Below are 17,187 nucleotides of genomic sequence, written 5' to 3' on the forward strand. Positions count from 1 at the left end.
TTCACAGTAAACTTGTTATTGGCATGAATGCAGGGCATTGAGCCTCACTAGATGGCAGGAATAGGAATTAGTAAGTTTGTTGCTTTCATTTTTGACAGCGAAGAGGGCTCTGAGGGCACCTTCACCTGCATGGACAGTTTTATGAACTATCACAGCGTGCTCACCTGGGAGGAAGGTGTTTGCCATCCCATGAGTCTGGAGATTGGCCCACAGAGGGGGATGCTCCCAAAGTTAATGTGTTCTGACTCCTCTCTCATCGTTCCAGTTTAGTTCTGCCTCCATGTTATTTATTCATACAAGCAAAATTACTCCCTGCTTTAAAGTGCTCTTTCCTCACCATGTCCACTCATCAAGCCCTGGTTCTACAATGGTATATGATAGCAAATGAGTCCTCCTTCATGGATTCATACACATGATGCACTCAGGCTTCTTATAAACTAGAACTACGTAGACCTCACTAACCGATTTCTTTGCTTATTTGAAGCTATCTCTTTTGGAAGAGCAGCTGCTATTGAAACGCTTCTTTTGGCAACAACAAAAATCAATTCTCCAAGATCAGCAATGTGCAAATTTAGCATATAGGCACATCAGCAGCTTTGGCAAAACAGCTACTGTTCTGGTTTTTTTCAGTTGGTTTGGTTTACAGTTTTTTCTAGTTACTTAGTTTGTTTTCTAAAAGAAAAAAAAAAAAGGAAGTACATGTTCCTACACATGGCTTTTGAAGCTCGGCCAGTTAAGGAACAATCACAAGAAAAAAGTCTTCTTTGAAGATTTTTAATAAAACTTATGTTTAACCAGTCCTTAATGCCAAAGTGACTGAAAAGATTCACCAATTATTTTTTTTTCCAAAGACTGAGGGCAGTATGTATTTGATTAATTACTGTGTAATTGATTTTGTGACTTACTGGGCCACGTGTAATTTGAATAATCTGTATTTAAGTATTTGCTTTAGAATTTTGACTAACACAGAAAAATGCTTACTAGATAGTATGACATGAAGCATTTTGAAACTGTTTAAGTTATTAGAAATTATTGCAAATAATTTTAAGTAGGTTCATTGAGCATCACAATTGTCTTTGTTAGAACTTGGTGAAGATTGCAGTAGGATACATTTATTTCCATTATGCTTCTCAGACTGTAGCCCGGGATGTTTTTATATAGATAAATAATATGTGCAGCAATTGGGTGAGATCCTCAGCTAGAGATTTTTGTCATCTTTAGCTTAGCTTAATTGATCTACTTCAGTAGTTTTCTGAGTAGATAGAACAGGAAGTTTTCTAAATTTAATTTATTGTTTACTCTTCTTTACTGATAGATAATGTAGGCACTTCAACCTCATTAACGCTTGGAAAAGGAGATTGATGAACGTAGCAGGTAAAATGAATGAGAGGTGTTCATCTATGAAAGAGATAGATCTATAATCTGATTGCTTAAAAGATCTAATTTGCCAGAACACTTGTCATCAATTTATCTTTGATTTCAGCACTTTAAAGGTGGATTTAGGGCAGATTGCTGCAAGGCCCCGTCATATTGCATTTCAGAATTTAGTGATATCTTAAGCAGAATTTACAGACCTTGTAATCTGAAGTGTGTTTTATAATACATATATCAAGTATTAAAATGGAGAAATCTTTGCCTGTGTGGCAGAGAATGAATTTTTCTATCAGACCAGAAGAATTCAAGTGAAACTCCATTGTTATTAAACACACAAAACTCATAAAAGTATGTGCTATTGTTCAGTAAGTTTTGTCAGTGTTACTCAGCAGCCTACATCAGTGTTTCATGGTAACTAGTCAACTGGAGGTATTAACAATAAGTTTGAAAATACTTTTGTGTTTTGAATTATGCTCGCTAAAGTAGCCTAATAAGACTCCAGGATTGCGCAGTTCTAAAAGCTTTAATGGCAGTCCCCCAACAGGGAGTGCCACTGGAGCCACTTACCTAATAACAGCCTTGGAATAGTAATAACCTTTTATTGATTTTTACTTTGGCAGGCACCAAAGTGTTGAAAGGTATGCCAGAAGTGACATAATTGGTTTTATAATGAGTTATGGGTGCTGACAGATGACTCTTGAGAAAATTATTAGTGATCCTGATTATTCCACCCTTCGATTATGGAGCTGCATGAAGTATAACCAACTATCATAATGCAGTTAACTTCTAAAAGTTACATAAAACAGCAATAGTAGAGGAAATACCTTTTTCTGTGTAACACACTGTAGTATTTCTCTCCCCCCCTTTTTTTTTTCTTTTAAATAAGCACTTCCAAAAATATGACAGGCAGATTCTTTTCTTGAAGCAAATAGAATAAAAAGCACTGGACTGCAGGATGGTTAGTAAATGAAATCCACATTTTAACCACAGATAAGGTACAGCACAGAAATTTTGATATGAGGAATTCTCTAACAGAATCGTACTGTTCTTGTCTTTTGAAGCATGAGAGGGAAATATATTCCCATTTACCCATTGTGTATGGCTATTCATTCTCGAATGTAAGTGTAGGGGATACCCATTCATATTGCAAATGCAGTGATATCCATATCTTTGGTAGTTCTTCTCTGTATCATCTGCCTAAAGTCAAATTCTGTGGCTTGATGCATGCTACCTCTGATAAATATTTGGGTAGGGGATTCCACTTCATCTTCATGCATGGTGCTTGTGAATGAGCTCTTTTTTTGCATGCTTCTGTATTGAAAAAGTTAAAAGTAACTGTGTGTGTGTGTGTATATATATATGCATAACCTATATATAATATTCCAAATCATTATTGAAATACTAAATTTGTTAAACAGAAGATAATACAACATATCTAAATTAACATGAAGGAGTCAAAAACCTTACTATTCCAAAGTCTAATACTGCATATCAGTACAATAATAGCGTGATGAACAGTAATAATGCTGTATCTTGCCAGAGTCTAAAACCCAAACAAAATCTTGTTGTAGTCAACCAACTTGAAATTTCTTTGCATTTCACTGAAGCACCTGTTGTGTTTTTGGCAGGGATTGCAATCTCTGAAACATCAAGTGGAAACACTTTCACAAAACACGTACAGCATGTTGCAGAGTTTTACTGGAAACATTTCTCCCAGCACATTATTACTGGCATAGCTACTTCAGCAGAGTACATTCACATTCAGGTCTTGTTCCGACTACAACACACCCTTTTTAGTATCTGACTGTTCTTTGAAAAAAGCTGTGTGGGATTGTGCTTATGCATCCCAGTGGCGTCTGTTTCAAGGCAGCTGTGCATCTGGATTTCCATTGATGTGTCTTTCTTTCTCATATAAAAATTTCCTTGGTGTAGAACTAGAGGATTTGGCAGAATGGTTCATGATTTCTAGACAGCAGAGACAGTGTATTACTCCAATCAGAGTTAAAACACATATATCAAAGTGCTGCTATGGTGCATGCAGAATGAATTTGAAATATTCTCAAAGCAGAAGTCTGATGCATGCAAGAATATTGCATATCCAAACCTAGACCAGTAAACCCTTTATCCTTGGAAAGCATAGGCATAGATATGGCAGCCTGCCCCTGTATCACCGTGTGGTGTGCTAACCAGAATTTTTTGTTGTATGCTATGAGTTGCCTCATGGAAATGTGACACTTTGAAGTGTCAATCTCCATGGGTAAGTTCTCCAGTTAACTTTCTTCAGTGATCTGTTTCTTTTGATGTCGTTCTTAAAATTCCTGTTTCATTTGGGTGTACCAGACTTTCACGTCAGTTATCATTCTCTTTATCGTCATACCTCTGAAGATGTTGCACAGACCAACAGAACTATCTTGTCTTTTTATAGATAAATTATATTATGATTTCATACTTGCAAAACAAATTGCAAAAGCCTCCAGCCAGCAAACAGGAATGCTGACCAGGGTAGGTGACAGAGATGGTGAATTAAGTTAATATGCAAGAGGCACAGTTTGGGGTGTATAAAGCGAGAAGCAAGCTGGAGAACCAGATTAATATCCATATTTAAAAAAATCTGCTGTTGATAGCAATTTTTTAGGTGTAGAATTTGACCTTTGTTTGAAGACATCAAAATAGTCTGCAGTATCATTTGGATGCTCTGCTACACATAAAAATATCATTTTTTTTTTTTTACCTGAGAAATTGCAAGATGACTTGGTTCATATCTCGATTTTTCCATTAGTCCTCCCACAGCTGACAGTAATTTGTAGTATTTCAGCAGATCCCATCTGCCATGAGGTGTTACAATAATAAGAGGCAAATTTTGTTAGCAAAATCTGATAACATAGGTGCAGCATAATTCTCCAATTGCCAGATAGTCTCCCCGTAATTTACATTACTTGCTTTGCTTTTTCAATCAGCCTCTCATATTCTGGTCCTGAGCATCTTAATGGTGTTTGAGATGTGCAAAGTAGAGCTGTTGTCTGTGGTGACAGCCTTAGTGCATTCACACAAAACCAAACTTGTCTGAATTTTTCTGCAAAGAAGCACAGTGATATTTCACAGAAATGGTTTGATTTAGCACGTATTCTTTTAAGCACACAAGTGAGAGTTTTCATTTTACCTTTAGCCTTCTTGCATGAAAGAACATATAATCCAGTTCAAGCAGAGGGTAAATATAAACCTGCTGAAAACTCCCTCCTGACAGTATGTATTTTATTCTGTAGCTATTGTGAGCAGGAAAAAAAAAAAAAAGGAGAGAAAATCTGGTGATACAAACTATAGCTGTAACTTAGGGGATGCTGTATGAATTGTGGTGAGCAGGGAAGTAACAGTATACAAAGAAAAAAAAAATTATTTGGATTTTCTCAACATTAGATGTGAAAGAGGTGACTTTGCTGCTAAAGACATGAGGTGTTCTGACAGACAGTCATGCTGCGTTTGGCCAAACAACGTATCCTCCATGAGCTCTAGCCTAGCTAGTGTAGATACGTTAGGAATTTTTCAGTAGTTCTTTTGTGCTAAAAGCAAATAGCCTCAAGGACTCTTGTACTTTATACTTGAACTTGTATGGATAAAAACTAAGTAATAAAAATGAGTTGAAATTGCAGAGTCCCTGATAAAGATTTGATGAACCAGCTTCACTGGCCAACACAACTTCACTTGGTTCGGTCAGGTATTAAAAAGCAATGGCACCTCCCAGAATTTTCCACATCTTTTCCTCTGATGTCTCCTTCAAAATGGAGAAAGCATTACAGGACAGAACTAGTTCAGTGTCCTGTACCATTTATTTGTGAAGTTAAGGAAAAATGTCATGACTCTGGGCTTCTTTTGAGTGGCTGGAGTTTAATATGCTTTCAGCTTACAGAACTCTGACAACTAGGAAAATTCCAAAATAACCAGGCAACTGTGGCTCCAAGGGAACTGAACAAGGGAAACTGAATGAACAAGAAAGCACAGCCATTGTTAGTAGCATGCTTTATGTAGATACTATTCCCATGGATTGTCCGTGTGCAGTCCTACCTGTTCAGTGCTCTGACTGTCAGGTGGGAATTAATTCTAAATTCCTTAAAGATGTGTATTAAAAGTTATTTTCATCCCATTTTCATATTGCAGCAATGCTATATGCTCTTTAAACAAAGTTAGCATTGGCATCTATCAGAATGTTTCTTAACCAGATTGCTGTTTAGAAACATATTTTTCCTGGACTCTTCTTTTAGACCTAAATTTTACTCAGTTGCTTCCAAGATTCATCTGCTGGCTGTCAGTAGAAAAGGAAAAAATCATAGCATTATTTTTCAAGGTAGCGTTGCAATTTAAGTGGAGTAAGCAAATACATGTCGCCTTCATTTGATTCAATCACAACACAGGATAAACATATAGCATATCAACATACATAATATATAATAAAATCTTATAATGGAAACCCAGGATTGGTTTTCTTGGTAAAATTTGTGGAAGACTTTTTACTCCAAACTACAGCAATCTGGCTAAATGAAAGAAGATATGGTAGGAGTGAGAGGAAGCATTTTTTAATCCCCATTTTATATAACAGTAAAAAAGATACCACCAACAATGGTAGTTAAAATAACTGAGCAACTACTTCATCTCCTCGCCTGAATTCATGAGAAATCCACAGAATCAAGTGACCTGTCTAGGACTATAGACAAAGGCTGGGGCAGAGTTCAATGCTGAGGCTAAATTTCTGAAGTTGGTACATAGCATCTGTGTTTATTTGCTGTAATTTCAACTACTGGCAATGACCAATTGGGCAGTTCTGTACCGTATACATAAGCCTTGGGAATGCCTATATTAGTGGGACTTTGCTGACTTGGAAGAAGTTACACTGCCTATGGCAATGCCTTCATTTATAATGCCTTTTTTTGCTAATGTAATCCAGTTGCATCTCTAGGTGGTTACTGAGTGCTGCATTGGTGACAGATGCTCAGCATAGGCATTTATGACAGGTGTCTTTTTTTCTTTTTTTTTAAGGTGGTTGATAATCATGAACGTACTGAGAAGCCACTTCATATTTATTGCATGTCTAATGATTGTTTTCTATTTTGTCCAATAGTGGCTGTGTGATGGGAGAATTTATTTTCCATCAATTGGTTTTACTTCAAAAACTTAAACTCGTTATGAGAGATATCAAATAATTGGACATGTGCATGCATTTTGTATGGAATGTCAACATGTATTTATATTCAACAACTGAAATCCAACAACTGAAAATCTGAAGCTTGCTACTCTAATAGGTAGGAACATGCCTCAGGTTATTTGAATTTTCTCCTATGATTCCCACTGTCCTATTTTTCACACAGTTACTGAATTCATCAGAGTATAATTTTATTAAACCATTCTTCAGTAACAGTACTACTGTAGCATTTGCTACTAGTTAATACTTTAACTGTCAAGGATTCAATCTTTATTCTAGGCATATATACACTGAATTTGGTGGCTATGCAAGGAAGATACAACTTTTCTGTTTTATTAACAAACTGTTATCTCGTTTCTTTTCTCTTCCTTGCCAAAAATAAAAAAATCAGCACTTATGTGTCATGCAGTGTATAAATAGATTTTAATTAACGGCAGTTTATATTATGAACCTGTATGCAACTCTGTCTTCTGAGGGAAACTATGATCGCATTTGACAAAAAAGTCAAATCAGACAATCCTTTCCCCAGAGTGTGCCTCTTAAAACATCGTTTCTTCTAACACTAATGTAGTAATAACTCTTTTTTTAAATTTAACATCATCCAATTTGCATATGACTGGATATGAGGTAAAGTCAGAAAACTTAAATATCTGCTTAAGTGCTTTTTAAAAAGAGATGCAAATTAGCTGCTTATATACTGTAAATGAATTATTTGGTTTTGCAAACAAAAAGTTTTTGTGGAACTTTTGTGGAAGTTGTGAGACAAAGTTAGTAAATACTTAGAAAAAATATGCTGAGTCAAGAAAGAACATAAGCTAAAGGTATTACAAAATCCCAAGAAGAACATCTTGTTTATTGATCTGTTTTTATTAGGAGCGTGGTCAATAACAATAAAAAATACTGCCAGTTTGCTGACACACTAGCATTCGTGAAGCTAAGATTAGACCAATTATCATTAAACTAAGTACAGGTGACTAGCTGTAAGCCACAATTATAAAATAAGTACAAGTGTCCTTCAGAGAATTGTGGACTGAAAGATCCTATATCAAAAGCAGAGGAAAATACTAAACTAACCATTTAGGTTATTTCGTATCTTCTTATTTCAGTAGGTACCAGGGAAGAGATCATCTTCGAATAACACCACAGAGTTTTCTTTTATGATGTGTTCAGCACTTTTGAGAGGAGTTAGGTTCTGCTAAGCAGTGACAATGAGCAGGGAGTTCTGTCAGTCCCCCTGTTTCACCTCTGTGAGCCTGTAGCCAGATCTTAGTGCATTTGAGCTGTAAAAGCTATTAGTTCTCTGTTCACAAGAAGTGATAATTGCATTGAAAGAATGTTGTCTAAGCACTTAGTTCAAAAAAGCAAAACCCACTTTCTTGAGTGCATTCCTACTGAAGAAAGGTCACTAATGACTGGACGGGACTTTCTGGCTGTCAGTCATGTTGTAGATAAGAATATTCCCACAACAGGAAAGGACATAGGTAAATAAGCTTGGTCTTCTACTGGTAAATTTTGCCTCTCGGACTTAGAGTTCAAGTATGATCCCTTCCATTCCTACTCTGAGTCCAGAAGAATGGACTCAAGCCCATGGGTATGAGATCTAGGCAGCCAGCAGGACTGATCACCCCATGCTCCAGCAGTTTGTTGGGCCAGGGGCTGGGTAGGATTTGTAGCGATCTAACCATAAAAGCAAAGCAATATAAAATATGCACTTTTCATTCAATAAGTTTATTCCATATTCTAGAAGACAAAGGTTACACATATCTGTTCTCCTTTTCATGAAATATTTCTGCCATCTTTACAGTGAACACAAATATATTTTTTCTTTTTACAATATTTACCCTAGAACCAAAGTTTATAAGCTTCCCTAGACAGTGGTGACATCTGTTGATAGAAATACTGTTAAAGAACTTTATTTTAAAGTTTGTTGAATCTAATCTAATGCTGACTTGATGTCAGCAGATGGATTTCTGTCTCCAAATATACTTTTTATTTCCTCAGAAAACTTTTGAAATATTGTTTAATGTTTATGACACCTCATACAGTAACGTTCAGAAATGATTAAATATTTTAGTTTTAATAATAGAAATTCATTGATTCATTACCTGTTGCTTGTTAAAATTACTGCTGAAGGAATAGCTAAAGAAAGTCCAGATTTCCTTGTATTAAGAACAGGACTTGGACTGCAGAGAATTATTGGAATATGCAAGAGAGGTTTTCTTTGAGACAGCTTTGGAAATTCAGTCAGTCCCGTTGATTGACTGGCAGTACATCTTGATACTGCTTTCCTAAAATGTTTTCAAAAAGCAAATCGTTATGTTTTCTTCCAATGGAAATGATTTTTCTGTTTAATAATCAGAAATAATATTCTGGCTATCAACTTTTTTTTTATACCTTCTTGTAAAACTAATGGCCAGGAGATTCATACATTGAGGTTTAATTCTAACCATGCACATGCATTATAGATTTTCAAATATACAGCATCTCTATTATTCATCAAAATGAATTTAAATCAACATTTAAATTAATGTTACGAAGTACAACATTTGGACGTAAAAATATTTTTTATAAGGATTTTAGTAACCAATGAACTAAAAGCTACACTTCAGAAGAAAGGATAGAAAATGTTCTAGAGTAATGCAGTAGTATAATCTAGTGTGCTGCACTTTTTCCCTCACTTAAAAGTATGTAGAAATAGAGTTCTATTGTTAATCTTATTTTAAAAAATTGTGCTTCCTGAATGGTGCTTCCTTTGCAGAGTCATTCAGGATGATGTGGTGTTTTCTTATAGCCACTCGAGAACTCTTGAATCTCAGTTCTCTTCTTTTTAGGTGAAAGAATAGTTCATGCAAACTTTAGGATTTAGCTTTTTTAATTTCTTATGACATCCTCCTTTCATGCTGATGGGCTAGGAATGTACAGCTTTTTATTAAAGCACTGAGTTCGCAAAATCTTCCTTTTACTGGCTTAATTGAGCTATTTATACACATGGACACTTCAAAATCCAAGTCAGTTTATAGAAAAATAGTCTACTTATTGATATTTTCTATATGTTTTTATAAGATATTTTAAGTATAATACAAATACATGTAAATATATATATATACACTCAAAACCAGAAAAGCTAAATTTTTAGCCCAACATAATTACAGTTGTACGCTATACAAACTGGCAGGCTTTTTATCACAACTTTCTCTAATATCCAAGGCAACAAACAAAAATCAGACTTCAGCTCAATTTAGAATATTGTTGCAATACTTTGTGATTCTAAAGATTTTATTGCCTTTTTTTTTTCTCCTACAAAAATGGTTTTAGAACACAAAAGTGAAGATTGTACAATTTTTTTTTTCTCAGTGGGTTGTTTCCCTGGTTTATCCTTCCGAGGAATCTAATTTTAAATAACATTGGTGCATATGTCCAGGTGCCAGACTGTGTTAATCATTTAGATTTCCCTGACTAGTGCTGTCTGTCAGATAAATAAATATGATGTAAACAGATGAGCCCAGATCTAATTTCCATTATAATTCTACTCCAGTGTACTTCAGTGGAGTTCACTCTGATTTCAACTAGTATATGAGCCAATGGTCTACACGAAATGTGCATATAAAGTAAAATATTGGTCAGATTTTAAGCTGCTCACAAGGCATTTGAGCCTGTAAGTACAGATGCACTCTCAGATTTTCAGGTGCAAAATGAGAGGCAGCAGCTGTAAATATGAATCATTATATTTCACAACAAAATCTGTAGTTTTGTTCTGCTTTGTGAATATAAGATTTATTTGAAAATGAAATTATAATCCATATTCTGCATCCCATCAGTAACCATCCAGTACTATATCATATTGACATTGCTGTGCTTGAGAAGGGAATTTAGCCCCAGTACTTAAAAGGAAACAGAGGACTACTTTGAAGACAAAAGACTAATACTTCCCTATTTATGCAACTGAAAAACTTCATTAGGCTCCACGGAATAATTGCTCTGCTACAGAAGTTCTAGGTATCATTAAACAAACAAACAAAAAATTTAATCAGCATAAAAAGATGGAAACTTTTTTTCTCCTTATTTTTTACTTGCAATATGGAGAACATTCCCTTGTGTCTGCAGCACTTATGGCTCAGTGCGCTATGACTTTTGATCGGCAAATGAATTTTTGAATAGAAAGTCTGTATGTAATATACAAAATTATATAAATTAAATTAAAATGCGATTTATGTAAGTATTTAGAGAAAGATGTAACCTTGATAAAACTATTAGTTACACATCTTGTTTTTAAGATAATTTGTTTGCCTTAATGTGGAAGAACACTACTGCAATTTAAGTTTTCATCTTGATTTTATCCACACTTTTAGAAGAGTCTAAGGATTTTATTTTATTCATTGAATTAAAAGAAATGTTTGCCTCCTCCTGGCTTAGATACATCACTTCTCATTTACTACCCCATCCCTTCCTGTCACCTATGTTCCATCAAATTCTGAGCTGTTCTCAAATTCTTGGCACCTGCCTTTGGAATTGGATCTTTCAAAAGACTTGAAACTAACATAAAATCTAAGATCATCAGAAGTATCCATCAGTTTTGTGCTGCTGATTTTGTAGATTCACAGTTCCCCTAAGCCAATTTGAATACTGCCACAGACTGAGCAGGATCAAGTTCAATCTGACTGAAAAATAATCATTTGGTTTTGTTGGTGGTTTTGTTTTGGGGATTTGTTTGGGCTCTCAGAACTGATTTGCCATACAAGATTTACTGCCCACATAGAGACGACAATGAGATGTGCATGCAGAGAGTAACGTAGAAGCAACTATTTCAGCAGAAGCATAATTTTTGATAGACTTTGAATGTTAAACTGAAAGGGTGTTGAAATTGACCCAAGGAAGATAGGTTATTTGTGTACAATACTGCAAGTTGATTCTTATATCTGCCTTCAATACCTGTCTTTTTTTTTTTTAAAAAAAAAAAAGGTCATTTCCAGGTTTGTTGTTGATTTTATTTTAGTAGATTTGTAGAAGCATCATGGCTAAGCTTGCCAAAAAATAACAAATTGCTACTTTTCAACATACCTAGGGCGCATTGTGGCTGGAGAGTGATTTATTCTGAACTTTGAATGAAGACAAGAGAAACAAATTACATAGCCTTTTATGAAACTCATTATTAAATCTGGACTTCAGGAACTTACTGTGCAAATTATTATTGGAATTTATAAAACCTAATTAAGAGTTAATGCATAAGAGCTGTATTTTAATTTTGATGCTAATGGCAGAGTACCAAAATTCTAATTTATAAATAAATGTATTGCATGTACTGTACAGTGCAATGAAAAAATGTCTAAATCATAAGGGTGTTTTTTTAGGATTTATTGGCAAGATTTGCATATATATTATGTTTTTTACAGAATTGTTCTAGGGTTTGTAAATATGCTTAGGATCAATAAATCCATTTGGACAATATTTACTGAAAATCTAAGGATAGTATATTATTTGACTCATAAGGAATTATACATTTTAGTGAGATTCCTAAAAATACTTCCCTATTTTAAAATTCTGGCAGTATTTGTGGTGAATTAATGAAAAGCAAGGCAGATTTGCATCTCGCAGTTTTATTAGGTAGCCATTTTGTTTATTTACCGTTAATAAACTTGTTTCGTAATGCAGCTTTATGTGTTGCTCTGTACCTAAAGAAAAATTAGTTCCTATGCTCCCTGTTTAAGAAAGCTCTGCTTCAGAATTAAATCAAACCACAAATCTGGTCAAGCTTGAATTGTAGAGGTGTTTGCTATTACTCAGACTCTAGTAGTTTGTTGTGCTATTAATTTTTTTGCAAACAATTTTGCTTGCCACAAGCTATGGTTAAACAAAGTTTAACTGGGGAAATTTTACAAATAAATAAATATTTTATTTTTTTTTAACATAAATCTTATAAGCTCAAAGGTGTATCGTTTTGTCAGGAACTGCACTGCCAGCTAATCATTTTCTACAGCCAGTTTTTATTTGATAGATAAAAAGAAGAGATTATATAACCATTTAAAGTTTTCACTTTTTCTATTTTGTGTAGCCAAGAAGAGGATTTTATCCAGAAAGACTATGTTTATGTTTACCTTCTGCTATGCTTTTTCCCTCAGACTGTTTATGAGTCTGGAAACAGAGTGCAGATGAGTTTTAAACCACCTTTATGAAGTCTCATGATTTATAAGCTGTGTACACCGGCAGTACACAGTTATGTGTTTAATAATTGGATCTAAATATGTGCTTGATTCAAACATCAACATTAACTAGCATTTACAAAACAAAAGAGCAAAGCTCTGTGTTTAACCTCTATGATTCTTCATGAGAAATACACTTCATATAATACTGAATTCCTAGCTTTTACTTTAAATGGCAGAAAATGAAGTGCAGTTAGTTGAGTACACGATAAGCCACATTGCACGAGGTGTCACCATGTTCACTGGAACCACACTACACAGTGCTTAAAAGTTCCTTGAAAAGGCCATGTTCCTCTTTAGTTCTCTCATGTGAGCTGCCTTCTTGAAGAAAGATCTGTGATCCTAGAGCAGCACTGATCTCAAATGGTCAATATTAATTTTATTTTGACATTAAAAAGAAAATCTACAGTCTCAAATATTAACAGTTGCCATTCCTAGCAGCTCTACTGTAATAAAAAAGACAAAGATGATAATGAATAAGAGATTGTAAAATTATATGAGCGTATTAAAAAACAGAATAGTTCAGTTGGAAGGTAGCTACAAGGATCATCTATCTAGTTCCACAGCCAGACTTCTGAGCTAACCAGAAGTTAAAGCATGTTATTGAAGACAATATCCAAATGCCTCTTGAACACAGACTGGCAAGAGGCATCAACCACTTCTCTAGGTAGCCTCTTCCAGTGTTTGACCACCCTTACAGTAAAGATATTTTTTCAGTCTGAACTTCCCTTGACGCAGCTTTGTGCTGTTCCCACGTGTCCTGTCCTTGGTGACCAGGGAGCAGGGACCGGAGCCTCCCTCTCTGCTTCCTGTCCTCAGGATGTTGCAGCAAGCAGTGAGGTCGCCTCCCAGCCTCCTATTCTCCAGACTGGACAATCCAAGTGTCCTCAGCCTCTCCTCAAGGGGTATGCCCTTTTACCTCCTTTGTTACCCTCCTCTGGATGCTTTCAAGTATCTTAACAATGTTTTTATATTGTGGAGACCAGAACTGCATGCAGCATTCAAGGTGAGGCCACTCCAGTGCTAAATATAGATGGGGAATTGCCTCTTTTGGCTGGCTGTGGTGCTGTTTCATGCACCCCAATGCAGCTTGCCCTCCTGCCTGCCAGGACACACTGCTGGCTCTCACTGAGAGAGACTGATCTCTCTCCAATTCTCCAAGGTATCTAGATCCCTCTGCAAGGCCACATCCCTCCAGAGAGTAAACAGCCCCTCCCAGTTTAGTATCATCAGCAAACTTGTTAAGGATGCATTCAATATCACGCCTTGTTCTCCCTGGCCAATTCAAATTTGAATACTATTTATCTTTTGTGAAATGGTGATCCAAAAGAAAGTACTTCTCAGCTAAGAAAATAGCACATGAAATGAAATACATCTTGGAATCATTGACTGAACATATTTACATAGTGCTGTTTGATTTCAGACTAATTGCAGGGCAAGGTTGGGCCTTTACATAAATATTGTCATGCCTTAAAGTGATGAAGAAAAAGGGGCACAGGAAGATTCTGCTTTAACTGACATAAATGATATTCTTCTGAACTTAATGTTCTAGCCACGGCAATCCTTTGGACTGACATAAGGCAAATTTTGAGCTTTTTTCCCTTCTTTTTTCTTGAGATAAACTGAACAAACTTGTAGCTGACAGGAACCTCACATGAGATCCTAATGAGGCAAAGAGAATGAAACATTTCTTTTTATGCTGAAGTATCAAAGTCAGTGGCATTTTATCACATTAAAAAAAAAAAACACCTTGCAACTCGATAGATATTTTCCAAAATATGGAGGATAGAATGCTAAATATTGAGAATATTAGTTAATAAAAAAACTTGTCTATCTCCTCACTTTATTCCTCTTCCCATACAAAGTTGTGTATGATAGTTCGTTCATTCGCATTCATTTTTTCTTGCAGTAGAAAATCTCTGTCTACACTAAAATCTCACAGGGCATTGGGAAATGCTGATTTGTTACATGGAACTTTTTCTACTTGTTTCCTAAGAATTTATTTTTATCTTTAGATAAAGTGTGTTAGAGATTTGTTCAAGTGATTTTTCTGAACCAGCTTGTCTTAGAAACTGTATGTTCTAAATGCTTCATTTACATCATTGCATTTGAAATAGACCATTAGCCTAAATGAGTACTTTCTTACTTGCTGTTCCAAAGAGCACTGTTCTATCAGTCAAACCCACATAGAAATAAGTAAATGTGAGAAAATAATTTAAGGAAACTAGATATTAAGTAGATGTTGTTAGAAGTCATCAATTAGAAACAAGCAAATGAAAAACAGAAGAATTTACTTCCAATCTTTAAAACATTCTTCACCAGCAAACTTCAAAATTTCTGCTTTTTTATGTTTAAATGTTTCTTAAAAAATACGAAAATAAAAAAAAAAAATAAAAATCATCTCAAAAATTCCAATTATGCCTTACTCTATTTACCGGGCAATGCAATTCATGACAGTTAGATACGCTATTAAGAACACCCATATATTTCTTTGAAAGGCTCTTGTTTCACCCATTTTCTGTTGAAAATTAGATCACTCCTGTTTATGTCTAGAGCTTTAAAGAGATGCTACTGCATTCTTCTGTACTGCATTAGAGATAAACAAAGTAACTCATGAAACAGTCACAGCATGAAAAAGAACAAGATCGTGATAGTATATATGTCTTAAACAGATGGAAAGTTAATAATTATGAACATTAGTACCAGGCCCCATAAAAATACATACATCTCTGCAGAGTGCATTCTGAATAAGATAATGCTTGTGATATGCACTACATGAATTATTTGTTAGAGCCACCTTCTCAACAAAGCTGTGAAAAAGTTACAGAATGGGAAATAATGTGTTAATATCATGGCATCCAGTTTTGCAGTGTGGGCCACATTTTTGCAGATACTGCTGCATCACATATGACAGAATCTATGAAGTATTTGATTATGGTCCACCTCAGAGAGCTTTTTTTTTTTTTCCAAATAACAATTTGGAAGTTTGCAAAAAAGATGAACTTTCAATGAAGGAATTAGGTACTTACATTTAAAATCTAGTTTATATGTTATCTGGCACAGTTGTGAATTAATCTGTTTTCTGGAGAAGTACGAAGATACTCTTCAGTCATTTGAATTTTTTAATGAAACAGAAGTAAACAAAAATGATATATTCAGTAAACAAAAGTAAACAAAAATTTGGTAGAGAAAAATCTTGAGATATTTAGGTACAGTTTAATTCCTGAATCTACAGCAAATGCTTTTATTTCATCGTGCTGTTAGAATTATATCATCAGTCTCTCATTGACTAGTTGTCAGAAAAGACAGATCCAGAATATTTTTTAAAAGCAAAACTGCACATACCTGGAAGATGTAATTTTTCTCCTCTTCATGCCTCCTGCTGGGCTTTACTGTCACTGGTTTCCCACACCTCATTGCAGGAGGTCTGAGGATTCTTTAAAATGGATTCAGCTGATATGCTTCAGCTTTTTAAGTACACCATTGGGAGAGACTTGTCCTGTGAGGTGGAGAGGCTTGACTTTTAACTTACTCAGCAGTTGTATACTGACAAGAGAAATTATTTTCTTACTTGCCAGAGAAAACAAGTTCGAACATTGGCAGAAACACCCAAATGCTGACAAGCTTTGGACAGTTGTGTTGTTGTTATGTAACAGAAGACAGTATCTACGTGGACACATTTTTAAGAGCTGAGCTTTAGTTCCAAAATAAAGCACTATACATCTGGGTCCCACTTAATATCTTAAGCATTCAGCTTGTCCAGAAACAGATGAACTTTTAGTGTTGACAATCAACTTTTCAATTTCCATTTATATGCACAATAAGTTATTTTTTCCCACTAATTTTAAAAGCAGAAGAGATCAATACTTACAAATACATGCACAGTTTTTAAAATAGCAAGCCCTTAGAAAGCACTAGTGTGCATAAAGTTGTTTCAGAATATATTTACTAGTAGTGAAGAGATGCTATTTCTCTCTGTAACTGCCTGTCCCATACCTCTATGGGAAAGTGAAACTAAAGACAAAAAAACCCTTCTCCTCAGGACATGAACATAGTCATTTTGTTGTGTTTTATGTTGATGGAGCTCTATTGTGTGCTGGATTCTATTCTTGAACACAGGCCTAATATCCCCAAATGGCCAGAGGTAGAATGCTGGACTTAAGTGAGTCTGTATGTGGAATGTAAGCTGTTTTAATACATTTCTAAAGCAGAAAGGTATGTGATGCTGTCTATATATTGACAGGTATTATGCATGCTTTTTTTTCTTTTTTTTTTTTTTTTAACTACAACTAGTCACCAGTTTTGATAGTGCTGGCTATTTGAAGATACCAGCTGTCCCAGATGCGCTATGTACACAGAAACATTGTGAACACCTATCTGGTAGCTTTGATTATTTTTGCTTATTATTGCATTTTTATGAAGATT

General features: G+C 35.1%; 1 protein-coding gene across 18 annotated transcripts in view; it reads left to right on the forward strand.

The window, feature by feature from the left end:
* The window catches only part of NAALADL2 (N-acetylated alpha-linked acidic dipeptidase like 2), a 438,404-nt gene that overhangs the window by 375,479 nt on the left and 45,738 nt on the right, over positions 1 to 17,187 (forward strand). The window contains exons 13-14 of one of the 18 annotated variants that reach the window (XR_013954886.1): positions 1,316 to 1,374; positions 6,403 to 16,596. The exons of 16 other annotated variants lie outside the window; for them this stretch is intronic. Coding sequence is in view for 1 of the 2 variants with exons in the window: in XM_080604242.1 (XP_080460368.1) it covers positions 1,316 to 1,324 (9 nt within the window). In the remaining variant the exon portion in view is untranslated. Of the gene's footprint in view, positions 1 to 1,315; positions 16,597 to 17,187 lie in introns of those variants that run through there. One more of the 18 variants, XM_080604242.1, reaches the window with a different exon arrangement.

This window comes from Anser brachyrhynchus, assembly GCF_964034855.1.
Source record: "Anser brachyrhynchus genome assembly, chromosome: 9".
NCBI classification, from domain to species: Eukaryota; Metazoa; Chordata; class Aves; order Anseriformes; family Anatidae; genus Anser; species Anser brachyrhynchus.